The following is a 14,972-nucleotide window of genomic DNA, read 5'->3' on the forward strand; positions in this document are numbered from 1 at the left end:
GATAACTATTGATATCACTCATGACTGGAATATGTTACTATTAACCACAGCAGGCCACTGTAAAAAAGTCAATTAAATTTTATAGAGGAAAATCGCCAAAATTTAACAATACCTATGAATGACTGGCCACATTCAGAATAGAGATATGCAATAATAAACATTGGTCCACGTGATTTAGGTTCTCACTTGAAGTAGTAAGTTATTAAATGTAGAATATAATCGACAGGGACATTTGATAGGATGTGGTACTGAAAAAGAACAAGAGCAAAGTAAATAAAGAAAATATTGTGTTTAGTTTGGATAAATTCAAATTAAAATGTACTATTACACTCAGAGGATCAATATGGAATAAAACATATGCAAAATTTGTAGGAAGTACATGACTGATAACTGTTCTGTCCTGAGCGTTTGTTTCCAGAGCACCCACTTGACCACACCAACAGTTTCTCGCCACCGAGGAGGGGTACTTGCAAAAAGAATAAAATAAAAATCTGAGTTTAACAAAACATTTTAAATGTAAATATCAAGCTTACCTTTCTTTTTCCATGAAATGTGCTTGTGGGCACGCCAGCCATTTTGAAAAGGTGGGCAAAACAATTGGCAAGGCCACACCCCCACACATGTGATATAATTTTAAAGGTACTGTTGCCCTCTCTAAGAAACATCAGGACTTAGAGGAGTGGCAAGTAGAGTATGCGAGCTACAAGCAAAAACTAAAATGTGTACTACAGTGTGCAAAAATGAAATACTGGGTCATCAGGGGGTCATGAGGGACATTTATAAAACTAAAAGTCCCACTAACCTTAAAGTGCACTTGAAAAGCTCACACAAGAAGGTTAACCTAGCTTACCTAGAAGACCTCATCAGGGGGAGCACACTCCCCCTCCTTGAAGAGCTCACCCACTCAACCCGCATCCCCAGAAAACAGCTAACCCCAGATAAGGCAGCGTGATGTATCCCGAGACAACAGGACTGGGACATCTAAATAAAGGTGTGAAACAATCGCCTTCAAAAGGTTATCAATTCACTTGAACCAAAATTAGGACCACACGGTGCGGCAAGAGTTAATAGTTATTAGTCTCAACACCCAAGGATAACCAGAAGAGCATGACTGATATGATGGAACTGGGATTTTGTTACACTTAATTTTTGCAAAACACAAATAAAACTAAATTGAAACTAAGGATTTTCAGAAAATAAAAACTAAACTAAACTAGCAAACAATTGGTAAAAACTGATTAAAACTGATGAAAATTGCAAAACTATTACAACCCTGGTCCAGACTAAGATGGTGTTCAGGGCAGAAAAGGGTTGGTGTGACCAAGGTGTGGTTTGGCTTGTTGTATGTACATTTCAAAATGTTACAGCTCTGGATGGACCAGTTACCAGGGCATGGAAGGATGACAGACTTTATTACATATGGAGAAGGGAAATGTCCGGGATTGAAGATCCTCAGTGATGACAAGGCTGGAGCAACGGTACTCGAGAGAAGAATTTCTGATACTTTCTGAGATATGATGTCACCAACCTTCTCTTTTAATTGTCTAGCTCCAATGAATTGACACATGGGAGTGTGTCAAAAAGGGGGAAGTTGAGTCCGAACATCAAACAATGGTTTTATGAACATCTTATGACGTTATTTCTGTGTTTAATAATTTAGCTATGGTAAAACTTAAGCTTATAATGTGTTAGACTTAGAAAGGGTTCACTAATTTTTGATTTCTTTTACACACACATAGATTATGATTAGAATAGGTCCTGAACATAATATTTTAAACCAAATTTGAATCATTAGAACAACAATGGATAACAATATTAGATTATCAAGGCTAGGGAGAGAGGTGTTTTGGTTTTCTGTCTCTTGCAGAGAAAGGAAGAGACACCAGACGGGGACACGGAGATGTGAGGACCCTTCACAGCAGAGACAGATGTAGGGACAGCCGAGACAGCAACTGGGGTCAAGTGTCATGACGTTTGGGCTCCTGGAGAAGATGGATCCCACAAACACAGCAATAACCATGAAGGGGTTGGCGAAAACCGGGAACACCAGACCAACGAGGTTCAAGAGGCTCTTGGCAAAAAGGGGGACACGCCGGTGACCCCAAAATACACAGATCTTTGTTTGAAATCGGGGCAGAATAATCCCCAGAACTGTGCAATGACTAAAGGGTGGTCTAACCCCGGAGGTCGAAGAAAGAAGCTGAGAATCACCCAACTGGAAGACACTGGTAGCTGCAGCAATAAAAATAAAGGTTAAAAGCTCCTTAGACAGAGGTTCCAGTCTAAGTACATTTGAAAGGTATAAGGGGGCATTAAAATGGGAGTGGAAAACTGGAGCACCAAAATAAAGCTGTGGGAAAATTGGGAATGATGGGAGTGTCATCTGTAACTGCTGTTATGGTTGTAAATCTAACTTTGCTTGCATCTGAACTGCGTGAACACAGAGGTCATCCCACATATGGTCCACCCGTTAAAGGGGGACAGAGGGCCTCAGGATCAAGAAAACCTGGACCTTGCGACCCTGGAGTGCATGTTGTAAGTGATCTCTTTCAGAGATCAAAAGGGGGAATTATTAGATTATTCTGTTATTATATGTTACCTTATATATGTAATCAAAGTAGTTGAATTAGAATACTGCTGTAGATCACATTATACCCTTTAATATAGAGTGTGTGAGCTGTATGTAGTGTAGTTCTCATTATACTTTTGAGTTAACAGAACATATTCACATATTAGTTCATTAGATAAATGTGCATCACTCTGTATCCTTGATCTGCTGGGAATGTGTTACACTGTTTTCTTGACATGCTTAATTGTTGAATCATGAAGAGAAGGTTGTAAGCAGGAGACTCTGTGTCTAAAGACAGGGGAGATAGATAGACCACATTCCACACCCCCACCTTACAGAAAGCAGAGAAACAACTGCCGAGGTCATAACTTAGGCGCTGTAACAGAGAAAAATGTGATGTTTTGGCTTTTACGACTAGCTGGGGGCCACTAGAGACTATAAAAAGCTGAGCAACCCGTCACCATTTTGAGACATGTGCCTGACCCTCTGGTAGCATCTCTCCCGTCCGGACGTTGTAATGCTCTTATTGTTGAATTCTATGGAAATAAATGATTGTTGATTGAGCATTTATACACCGAGTATTGTCCTTCCTTCAGCCCAAAGATTCAAAGAATTGGGAGAATTTCAACACTTACTTTGGCTCTATAACTGGCACATGATGTTTATTTTCTGAGTCTATAATACTAAAGGCCTTCCTGATGAACACTTCTGATGTCGCATTGAGGCTCATAGTTTAAAATTTGTACATTAAATTATGTGAAAAAGCATAATCTTTCTACATGTTGGTCTATAAATTGTGTTTAGGAGAAAAGGTTGTGGGAGTCACAAAAGCTGTTTGGGGGAACAAAAGTATAACAGCTGAAAAGGAGCAGCTCTACACCTTTAAACTAAACCTGGAGAGGAAAAGATTAAATGATGACCAAGGATTACTGAAGCAGGTCAGTAATCCTGACTGTGGTGTACCTGGGTCGTAGTACAGAAATCCTATTCCCAGCTCTTAGTATGCTGACGATACAAATAAATTGTTGTTTAACCTACAGTATTATATTCTAGAAATCACACCTTTGTTGTGGGTGTCCTGTGAGGACAATGTACATATAAAAAAAATCAGAAAAACAGGTCTACATCTTGAATTTTCAAAAAGTGTATTACAATACTAATAGAAAAATCCGATGAATTAAAAGGCTGGGTATTACATGCTGTCAACATGCATGGGGGCAATAAATATATGAATGAAAAATGAAAATGAAAGCTGCAAAACAGCTCAGGCAAGCTTATTATTATTAGGTAATATTATATTATTAATAATGAAATTGTAATATTATATTATATTATATTATATTATATTATATTATATTATATTATATTATATAAAATTACTTATATTATTAAGTAATTTCCATATTTGTTAATCTGAAAGTGCTGTGAGCGTGCACCTGATCAACATGCCTGTTTTATTAGACTAGACATGATCATATTATTATTATTATTATTATTATTATTATTATTAACTTTTTTTTTTCAAACTCCATCTTCTCTGCATCACAAATGTCGACCGAGGTGGTTAGCAAGACGAAATTGTCATGATGCTAAATCACTAAAGCTCATTTAATTAATTGCTAACAACTGATGCCATAACTGTGAAAGCTGAGCTGGCCTCTCAGCTAGCCCAGCTTTGTTAACAGGACACGGACACGCCCTCAGAGAAAGAGAAGACTGCACTTTATTATGAGATGAAATAAGCGCAGCTTTCAACAGCAATAATCAATTGTGGCCACAAGTCAGCAATAATGTAAAAGATGACGACAGCGGGGTCTGAGATTAAAGGAGAGAGAGATCCCTTCATGTGAAGAAGGATAGCCTCCTGTGACAGACTGAATGTACTATCAAGCGAAAGCCAATCAGAGTGCTCCCTGCTGGCACGAGGAGACTACTAGTGGAAAGGGATCATGGTGGAAAGACTGTAGAGCAGGGATAGGCAACTCCAGGCCTCAAGTGCCGGTGTCCTCCAGGTTTTAGATCGCACCCTGGGTTAACACACCTGAATCAAATGATTAGTTCATTACCAGGCCTCTGGAGAACTTCAAGAAATGCTGAGGAGTCATTTAGCCCTTTAAATCAGCTGTGATGGATCATGGACACATCTAAAACCTCCAGGACACCGGCACTCGAGGCCCTACCCCTACTGTAGAGCTAAAGTGTTAGTTGGGGGGGGGGTTCATAAATTTTGTCCAGAATGTGTGCGTGCAGACAATCAGTAAATAAATTCATACTGTTTTCGTGATAGCATAGTTTGGTGCAACTTTCCACGTGGTCACTGTTGTTTATATTTGCGTCATCGGACAGTTTACTACTTTGTGTGCTGAGGTTTGAACAACCTCATATGAGTTGCACCGTTTGGTGAATACTTTGTGACTTTATTGTTGGTTCACTGTGTAGACATATAGAACTTTCTATATGTTAGTACATATAAATAGTATGTTTATTTTAAGTATTAATTTCTGGCGTTATGTTTGAGAAATAAGCAGTCAGAAAAATAAAATCATGTCCAAATAGACGTTACATTGCAGGTTTATACAGAAAATATTTATCTGTTTATTATTAGGTCATTTATTCCTTGTTACAGAACCACGCCCCTCTACATAGAAACAACAGCACAAGTAATTTATTTTTTATACTTAATTTCAGTAAGCTGCATTGTAACCAATGCCCCCTGGTGGCTACATTTTTTAATTTATCATTCACCAAATATATTCTTTAAATCTACTGCGGTACTTTAGTACGTCTAAAATTTAAGTTTATTTATAATGGCATTTTATAGATATTACCATGATTTTTTTGGCCACAAACTAGAGATGGACCGATCCGATATTATGTATCGGTATCGGTCCGATACTGACCTAAATTACTGGATCGGATATCGGAGAAAAATAAAAAATGTAATCCGATCCATTAAATATCACGAAAGCACCTCACAAAACTTGCAACACGCCGTAACTCACCTCAGAACGTTAGCAGTCGGAGCAGTAGGCATCACGTGATAGAGCGGCTGTGGCATGCGGGACCTGTCCGTGGTCTGGATAGCATGTGGAGCTTCGCTAGCAACCCGGCATTTCATCTCCGACAAAGTTATCCCGAGAGAAGTAAAGCAAGTGTGTAAGTCCATCTCTGAATGTTTGTAAAGCATTCCTGCGTTAAGCTTAACAACTGATATATGGAGCGACTGCCTCTTCTGGCTGCTGCTTCAATCATGAAACTGCTTAATGATCAGCTGATCGGCTTTTCTGTCGCGAGTCCGTGTCTCTGGTTTGTTTTTGGCCCACTTTGCACCAGAAAGAGGAAACCAGCGGCTGAACAACAGCAGCACGTTTAACCTTGATCAGCTGTTGTTAGAATGTATTTAATATTACTTTCTACACCAGGATCTTTTTCTACGTAGCTGACGCTGGTAACTGAGCAGGGGCGGATCTAGCAAAGTTTAGCCAGGGGGGCCGATAGGGCATTAATGAATGAATAATGAATGAATGAATGAATGAATATTCTTTATTGTCATTGTCACAAGTACAATGAAATTGAAAGATGTCTCCGGTCAGTGCAACATCACGAAAGATAAATACTTAAAAACTATAATAGATATGATATAAAAGATAGAAATACATATAAAATACAGTATTCTCATACAGTAAATACACCCAAGCAATCCAGGCCTAAGGCCCCATACAGACACTCAACATACGACCTAGTTGATATATCACTCAAACAATCAATCACTCAGTCAATTTGTTAGCGCATCCAACAAAACATGTCTGAAAGCATTCCAACATCAAGGGCACAAATGACAACAGGGGCAATGAAAGTCATCTACTTTTAGTAGCATTGAGACATGATATTGCAATTGGGTAGAAACTGTGTTTGAGTCTGTTAGTCCTTGTGTATGTTGTTCTATACCGTTTACCTGAAGGCAGCAGTTCGAACATGGAGTGTCCAGGGTGTGAGGTGTCCTTTATGATGTTATGGGCTCTTTTGAGGCAGCGGGAACTGTGTAGGTCTTTCAGTTTGAGGAGAGGGCAGCCGATTGCTGGGAGTTGGAACCCTATTAGTTAGGTTGCTTAATATTTACGCTAAGTACTCTTTAAAATACCAGAATAGGGAGGATGGTGTAGGTTTAAGTTTATTAGATTGATCAGTATTGCTGAACTATGAAATATTTTTTTTTGCATATAGGTATAACAGAATAGCTTTAGTGTAGTTGTTGTTTTAAACTTGAGTATGAACTTATACAAAATGCAGCAAGATATTTAAAAAAACAGTTTTGTTGATTAAAAAACACTATATCGGATTCATATCGGTATCGGCAGATATCCAAATTTATGATATCGGTATCGGTATCGGACATAAAAAAGTGGTATCGTGCCATCTCTACCACAAACAAATTTCTGATGTTGTCATATCCGTCTTACTTAAAAAATGAGTAGTCTGAGGGTTTGTGTGAACAAAGTGACTTAAAATCAAGTCATACTAATACACAACTATATTTTTATAACAAATCTAAAGGACTTTAAATAATTGGTTAATCAAATTATTAGTCTTTGAAATTATTCCTTTTAACAGCCCAATACGAGTAGGTGGGCATGTATTGTGTAGCTTCATGTTTACCATTCTCTTCATTATTTGAGCCTTCAAGGGTGCTGTTATGATTTGGCGCAAATACATGAAGGTTATAAATTCTTTGTTAGTTCTTTTCTGGAAGTTTTAAAGTTAAACTTTTTGTCATTAGAAAATAGAAACAGAAAGTAACACAATGCGACGACACAGGAAAGATGCAGTTATTTTAGGCATACCACTTGCACCACTTTTAAGAAAAGAAGGCGGGGGATCATGCTTAGTGTGACTATGAAAAAAGCGATTTCTGCCTACGTCACCACTGTTCGTGGTAGACAAAATGGGTGATATTTAACTGGTCGCAAATGACTTGTAATGACTTGAGGAAGTATTCCTCTTCTGTCCCCTCACGGCCACTTGTGCCTCATGACACTCATGATACATGCATTTAGGTCCTTGGGGGTGGGCATGGTGTCCAGAGGGGGGGGTCTGTTCATTCAGCATCACCACTGGTGCTGGTGCCCACTTCTCAATTTTAAAACAGCCTGTAGACATCGAGGGTCACAGACACACACTATGTTGGTCGGCTGCTGCTTCTAAAAATATCTTGTGTTATTAGTACTGTGTGCTTTTCAGTAACAGTTATTATTTATTCTTTACTATTATTTATGCATATGTCGGTTGTCTCCCTTTCTGTCTCTATCCCTCTTCTTCTCCTCTATTTTTCTCTCCCTCTCCTTCTGTTAAATTCCTTCCCAACTTCTCTTTCTTCTTTTTTCCCATCCCCTAGTGTTGTCTGTTGTAACTATAATAATTCAAAATAAAAAATCCTAATAAAATTCTAATAAACTATGACTATCAAGTGGAACATTATGCAAAATATCATAATGATCCACTTGGGAAAGTAAATCTGTTGGGCCTTTTTTGGCCTTCAGATAACAATTCTGACTGACACACTGCCGGACAGGAGAAGAGGAAAAAAATGTAAAGAAATGTCTGTGAAGGTTCTCAGTCATCCAGGTCATTGTAGTCAAAGGAGCTTGCAAAGAAAAGCGTTTGGACTTCTTTAAGTTACTTGAAGACGTTTCACCTCTCATCCGAGAAGCTTCTTCAGTTCTAATGTAAAGAAATGTAATTAGTGGAGGATGGTCTCCGACTTTCACTGAAACATAGATTAAACATAACCTGTTAGTCCTCCTCAAGGTTGAAAAGAACATTCTAAAGTTTCCATTAAGTTGACTACAGTGGAGAACATTTGGTTGTCTCAGTTTGAGTCATCTGTGACATTTGGAGTTTGACGTCACAACAGGAAGTTGAGGTCACTGCTGGGGCACAACAGACCCTGATACTGATGTTACTTCTTCCCTCTGATAAAAATATACGCCGAAAACAAGGCCCGGGTCACATCTGTGATCAGCTGGATGTCTACAATAATAAATTATTCTTTGATAAAAGCAGAGAAAATACTCCAACAATCCTTCCACCAGCATGTGTCCTGATCTGTCTTACCCTGATCACTTTCAAGCATATTAAGTTTCCTGTAAATGTAAAAGTGAAATGTAAATAACATGTCAAAAACACAGAACTTAAACTGCAGTAACAGAAACCTTCTTAAAGGTTTCTGAACCAAAATGAGTAATGTTTTTAGTAAGCGTACCTGTACACAAATAGCTGCAGAAAAGGAAGGGAAGACAAAGCTGCTCGTGTTGAGGCAGGCTTATCATCTTCACACAGGCATTTCCTTGACTCACCAGTTTTTCCTTTTTCTGTGTGTTACCTCTCTTCATAGCTCCAAACTTAGGCATCATATAACTTGCAGCACTAGGAGAACTGTGTGAAAATGTATATCTGAACATTTCTATTTAAGACAGTGAAAATGATACACAATACACACGGGAAAAACTGCGCAGAAAGTTCTGAGTAAAGTACTGAGATATCAGGTAAAAAGTGGGTCAGTATTTGTTTTGGCAAAGATACAGCAACAATAAAATAGTTTTCAGACAAGACAGAGTAGGGAAGTGAAAACCATTGTCCTTCATATTCAAAACGAAAGCAAAGATATTTTGTTTTGATACTGTGTTGGGTGAACGTGTGATTTTTTTTTTTCTTACAAGGGTCGGCTTTCAAGTTCCTCCCACAGAGCTAACTGAGCGAAGCAGACTGGGGTGACAGGGAAAAGCAGTGATAACAAACAAAGAAGAGGCTTGCTAGTGACTCTTAAGCTGGGAGCCGATCAACAAGAAGAAAAATATGGGGAAACTACTCCTGGTTTTCTTCGTTTTTGTCCTCTGTATAAGCAGTACACAGCAGAAAAAAGGTAGGAGAAGCTTGTCAAAATTCAACAACAGCTTTAAGTAACAGTTTCATGGACTTGAGAGATAATCTAAAACATCTGGCGGTGTTGCTGAGGGTTGAATGACTGTTTGGTAAAAACTGGCTGAAACAGGATTTGAAGCAGATTCATGACCCTGAATTATTTATTATACATATATATACTTTGAATAGTTAATATTTCAATATCTTGACATCATATTCTCCAGCTATTTCAGTGAGAGGATTTTTTTTGTGTTTTCTGAGTTTCCTAATCATTATTTGTTCGTGGAATTTAAGTTAGATGAAAGTGTTTTGAGAGCATTTGGCTACAGATGAAACTAAATATCTAAATACCTAGCACATTGTATAGATACTTTGAACCAGTATATTTGAAATCTATGTTGGTACAAATATATTTGAAATTCATTTACATTTTGAATGACCTGCAGTAACTTTCATTTTTGTATTGTTTTTTGGTTTTGTTTTTTGTTTTTTGCAGGACAAAAGACATGGAGGGAGCAGAAAAACAGCTCTGAGGTTGTTTTTCCCATGCCCAGAACATTTAAAGGGGCCCCAGTCATTAACAATCAGCCCTGTGTAAATGGGACTCAGGCTTCCTTTCTAAATTATTCCCCTCCAGCTCTGAACTTGCTCAACAACAGCACAGTGCGGTACCTCGGTGGTTCTCTGAGCACCCGAGTCATTCCCATTATTTACATGTTGGTGGTTACAGTTGGGATTCCAGCCAACGTCAGTATCTTGTGTTTGCTAGTGACTAAAATCCGAAAGGTGTCTTCTGCCATCCTCTACTGCAGCCTGGCTGTCTCCGACCTCTTCCTCCTCCTCTCCCTCTTCTTTAAGGCTCACTACCATTTCCATGGAAACCACTGGGTTCTCGGAGAGACTGCTTGTCGAGTTGTTACGGCATGTTTCTACGGCAATCTCTACTGCTCGGCCATGACGCTGGCTTGCATCAGCATCAAGCGCTACCTTGCTGTGGTGTACCCATTCCTGTACAAAAGTATGCCCAAGAGAATGTGCGCTGCCTGGGTGAGCCTGGCTCTGTGGGGGGTGTTTGGTGTTGCCATCATCCCAGAGCTCATCGTCCAGCAGAGCTACTGGCTCCCTCAGCTCAACCGCACAACCTGCCATGATGTGTTGCCCCTGGATCACAGCTCTCACATGTTTCTACTCTACTATCACCTGATTCTTATCATCTTATTTCTTATGGTTCCACTTGTGGTTACAATTGTGTGTTTTGCCCGAATCATCAACGAGTTAACAAGATCACACTTTGACTGGAGAATGTACATCAAGGCCAGCTCACTGGTGTTTAGTATCTTTCTGGTGTGCTTTGTACCCTCTGGAGTCCTACACTTTGTCCATTATGTCCAACTGTTTGTGAATGGAACGGAAACCCTGTATATGTACTTTAATGTGGCAGTGTGTTTGTGCTGTGTCCATGCCTGTCTGGATCCTTTCCTTTTTCTTCTCATGTCCAAATCTGCAAGCTCCAGGCTTTACTTCATGTCTTTCAAAGGCAAGACGCTGAGCATATCTTTCTAATAGAAACCTGTTTAACAGTGTTAAAAAGTAAGTGATCATATTTCTTATTTTTGTGGATGATAATGAGAGAAATGTTCTCGTTGGCAGGAATCCAAAGAGAGATCAAAAGCACATGATTTTTCATTTAAAACTATAAATGGATTTCATCATTGTTGTATTAACCTTATTCTATGAGTCATAATTGTTGTTTTATTATAAAAGTTCTGTTTTTGTGACACCCACACACAAAACGTAACTCCTATATTTAAAAACTAGAAAACAATAAGAAACTTGAAAGTGTAAAAGAAAAAAGAAAAGAAATGTATACGTACATAATACATTTTCCTGTTTAATGACAGTAGTGGCAGCAAGATTTACAGCATGTAGGGTCATTTTATCCTTCTTGTATATTTCACAAGTTATTTGAAAAGATGCAGTGCAATGATACATAAAATATGAGTTTTAGTGTCTGCCATTTGGTTGCTATTATAATAGTATTTTAGTAAAGCTACTGTAATCGGCATAAACAATTCATTAGAGTAAAATGCATCTACATATGTTCATGTTCCCTGAATTTCATTTTTCTCTCTACAGTGTTTACAGTAATTTCCCTACTATCCTCTGTTGTGTAACTACCCTGAAGATTTGAACTGGAAGTTAATGTCATGATGGGCTTTAGCTAAAACATAGCTGTGTGTTTTTATGTCAATTTGTATATGTATATAGTATATGGATGTACATAGAAGATGAAAGGATGTATATTATTTTTTAAATTAAATAATAAATATAATTAATAAATGTGTCAAGTAAGAATACTATACATCTATACTTAAAAAAAAGATTTCATAACCTTTTTGAACTTTTACAGTAGTATATAACTATATTCTATACATTTCTGTATCTCCGGCTTTCCTGTGAACTTTTCAAAGATATCATCAGTTATTAAACTACTCTACTTCTCTCTGCTCTCTACCACTGACTTGGTATTTCCTAACCAGCCTTTGACAGGATGTAGAGTAAAGTGACACTGAGGAGTAGAAAAGTCTACTGTCCGTCCGTCACGTCACACTGGGGTAGTAAAAAAAGAAAGCACTATGTTAAAATTTTGTCTATGACTCACTTCTGGCTGTAATTGACATTAATGATAAGACAGTTTACTGAGATTAATCTTTATTCTTTATTAAAGATTCTTTGACTGTGTATTTGAATAAGGGCAGGCAGAGAGAGTTGCATGTTTTGGTAAATTTAGTATGAATGGCACCATCTGCTGGTAAAAATGAAAGTTCAACAGCTGCTCAAATGAAACTCTTTATTCAATATGTAGATACCAGAGGAATCCACCTTTACACTGTATTCACTAGAGCTTTTTATCAGCCTTATCAAAATAAATCATGTCAAGGTCAGATTTTTATCTTTACACACACACCTGCACATGTAGTTTGACAGCAGAGCTTTTCAAATCTGAAAGTCTCAATGGTGGCACTTTAATTCCTGCTCCAGTGACAATAATGACTAATCTAACTCGAAATCACCCGAAAAACAGATCTGACAACCCCTGCTGGAGGTCAGTTTGTAGTAAATACAATCATCTCATCACTAGCATGCCCCTTCACAATGACGCAGAAGAACAATTCAGTTTAAGGAACACCTGTCCACAACAAACCTGACAACACACGAGAATGATACATTCACCTTTAACCCGGGAATCACATCTGTTAACCTCCACAGAGGAACAGCAAAGACACCAAAATGGCATATAGCACACAAAACAGAGGGACTTAACAAACATGCAGGGTTTCAGTCTGGAAACTGTGATGTACAGTATAACAAGTTGGTTCAGCACAAGTGGAAGAGCGAAGGAGAAGCCACAAGGCAAGGCCGAGGACAGACAGAGATAAAGCATCAAACACAGGAAAGCAGATTCATATCTTGAAACAGCTGCAGTCCATTTATATTGGTAGAAAAAGGAAATAATTGGTCAATAATAGGTCCTTTACTACCAAAACTAAGATATATGTGAGAAACATAATATAACATTCAATAACAGTATCACCAAAGCTGACAAAAATTATGAAATTCCAATGATTTTTTGTATGATGGAACTAATGCAGAACAAACTACAAGTTTATGTTTTACAAATGACCTAATGTGTGTTAACATCAACTCATTAGCACTAAAGCAGGAGGTTGTTCAAGCATATAAGTCACAAAAAATAATGTTCTACAAATAACTTTTTTATTTATTTTATTAGATATCCCTCTCTGAGGTCACTGTAGTTTTGTTTGTGGTGCTCACAGTGCTGAAAAGTGTGATTTGTAAATATTTCCAAATATATAACATGTGTTTCCTTTGCAAATTAGGAAAGAAATACTGTTGAATCCGACTTCCATGGATTATTCAAAAATAACTAGCATTTCAGGATAAACTTTACTGTTGACTCCCCCCAGTGCTTGATTTTGGGATGACCAAAGGTGAACCAAAGTTAGGCCCAAAGTTGGTCCACTTTGGATCAAAGTGACTTCTTTGGTCCAGACTGAAATATCTCATTGTTCATGTTCCCCAGAGGATATATCCTACTTAATAAAGCAGTTCATTAATTTTTCTCCATATCTTTAATTAGCTAGATGGTTATTTTTGTCTTTTATGACATTCACCTCCAAAAGACACCATCCTTGTCTGCACTGCACTACAAAATATTTATGCTAGCACAGGAAACGCACATGCTAGCTTAGCCAGCATGATAGTGCAAGGCTGCAAAGGCTAAAGAGCCTTTAAAATCTTAAATAAGTGAGCATCACAAACAAATTGAATTTGCAATCTTACCATGTTTTTGTTTTTTTGTTTTGTTTTCTTGTTTTTTTAGAATTTGAGTGACTTGGCCTTTTACACATGGCTTTTAGTTTCAATTCATGATATAAATCAAAATGTAAAAACCTCAGTTCCTTGGTTTAAGAAAAAAATTAGAAAAAAATATCTGTCCACATAGTGTTAGTCTAGATATACATGCAATAAACTTACAGTCGTAGTCAAAAAGTTCTATATAGTCATCACAGGCATCAGTGTCATCTTGTGGGCTTTTAATGAGTTCTCTGAACTGTCCTTTTTTTTCCAGGATGTAATAATTGTGCAGCATACAATTCTTTAGTCCTTTAAAACACAAAGATTGGGCGCACAAGTTTGAATTTGTTTTGGATATTTGGTCAAATGTTTTTTATCAAGTTATACCTCGACTAGAGGCCTTTGTTAGCCATGAACAAGCTTCTGTCGTTAAGAAATAAGTTAGAATGTTCAGGAAGTCTGAAATCAAAACTGCTGGAACACTAGCATCACTGTCCACATTGAAGCCAGTTTTATATCACCATGGCCTGAGAGGTTGTGGACCAAGAAAGAAAACCCCTGAACCAAAACTGACACCTTCAAGCTTGAAAGTTTTATGGTCAGATGAGACAAAGACTGAGCTGTTTTGCCACAATGACAAGAGGTATGTTTGGAGCAGTAAACATGAGGCTTTCAAACCTAAGAACACTGTACCAAATGGCAAGCATGGTGGTGGCATCATAATCCTCAGGGGTGATTTTACTGCCAGTGTACTGATAGAGTGTGCGGTGGATGAAATAATAAAAAAGAGAGATTACCTCAAAATTCTTCAACTACAGCTGAGATCAATAGCTAGGTGGTTAAAACTGGGGGACAACTAGGTGTTCCAACAACATAATGACCCCAAACACACATCAGAGCTGGTTTTGGAACAGTTTAAGCTTGCTAACATTATTCTTCTGAAATGGCCTTCCCAACTAACCAATTTAGATGAACCCTGACACTTCTGCTAAGAACAGTGGTCAAATGTCCAACTAGAATTATGCCAGAAGCTTGTTGATGGTTACTAAAGTGGTTGATTGAGTTACAAATTGTTAACAGTCATTTAACCAATTTCAGGGGTGTA

The 14,972-nt window shown here is 37.9% G+C and overlaps 1 protein-coding gene across 1 annotated transcript; it reads left to right on the top strand.

Annotated features, from left to right (window-relative positions):
* The first annotated feature begins 9,421 nt into the window (after window positions 1–9,421).
* Window positions 9,422–11,050, top strand: LOC146629323 (proteinase-activated receptor 3-like). Its single transcript, XM_085358503.1, has 2 exons — window positions 9,422–9,488; window positions 9,984–11,050. The coding sequence occupies exons 1-2, from the start codon at window positions 9,422–9,424 to the stop codon at window positions 11,048–11,050; spliced, it is 1,134 nt and encodes a 377-aa protein (XP_085214629.1).
* The last annotated feature ends 3,922 nt before the right edge of the window (window positions 11,051–14,972 follow it).

Source organism: Diplotaxodon limnothrissa, linkage group LG7, assembly GCF_057381915.1.
Source record: "Diplotaxodon limnothrissa isolate DT_005_m linkage group LG7, D_limnothrissa_male_GT1.1, whole genome shotgun sequence".
Taxonomy (NCBI): domain Eukaryota; kingdom Metazoa; phylum Chordata; class Actinopteri; order Cichliformes; family Cichlidae; genus Diplotaxodon; species Diplotaxodon limnothrissa.

Coding starts and splice junctions, on each gene's coding strand:
- LOC146629323 (XM_085358503.1), top strand. CDS start 9,422: ATGGGGAAACTACTCCTGGTTTTCTTCGTTTTTGTCCTCTGTATAAGC. Junction 9,489..9,983: donor CAGTACACAGCAGAAAAAAG/GTAGGAGAAGCT, acceptor TGTTTTTTGCAG/GACAAAAGACATGGAGGGAG.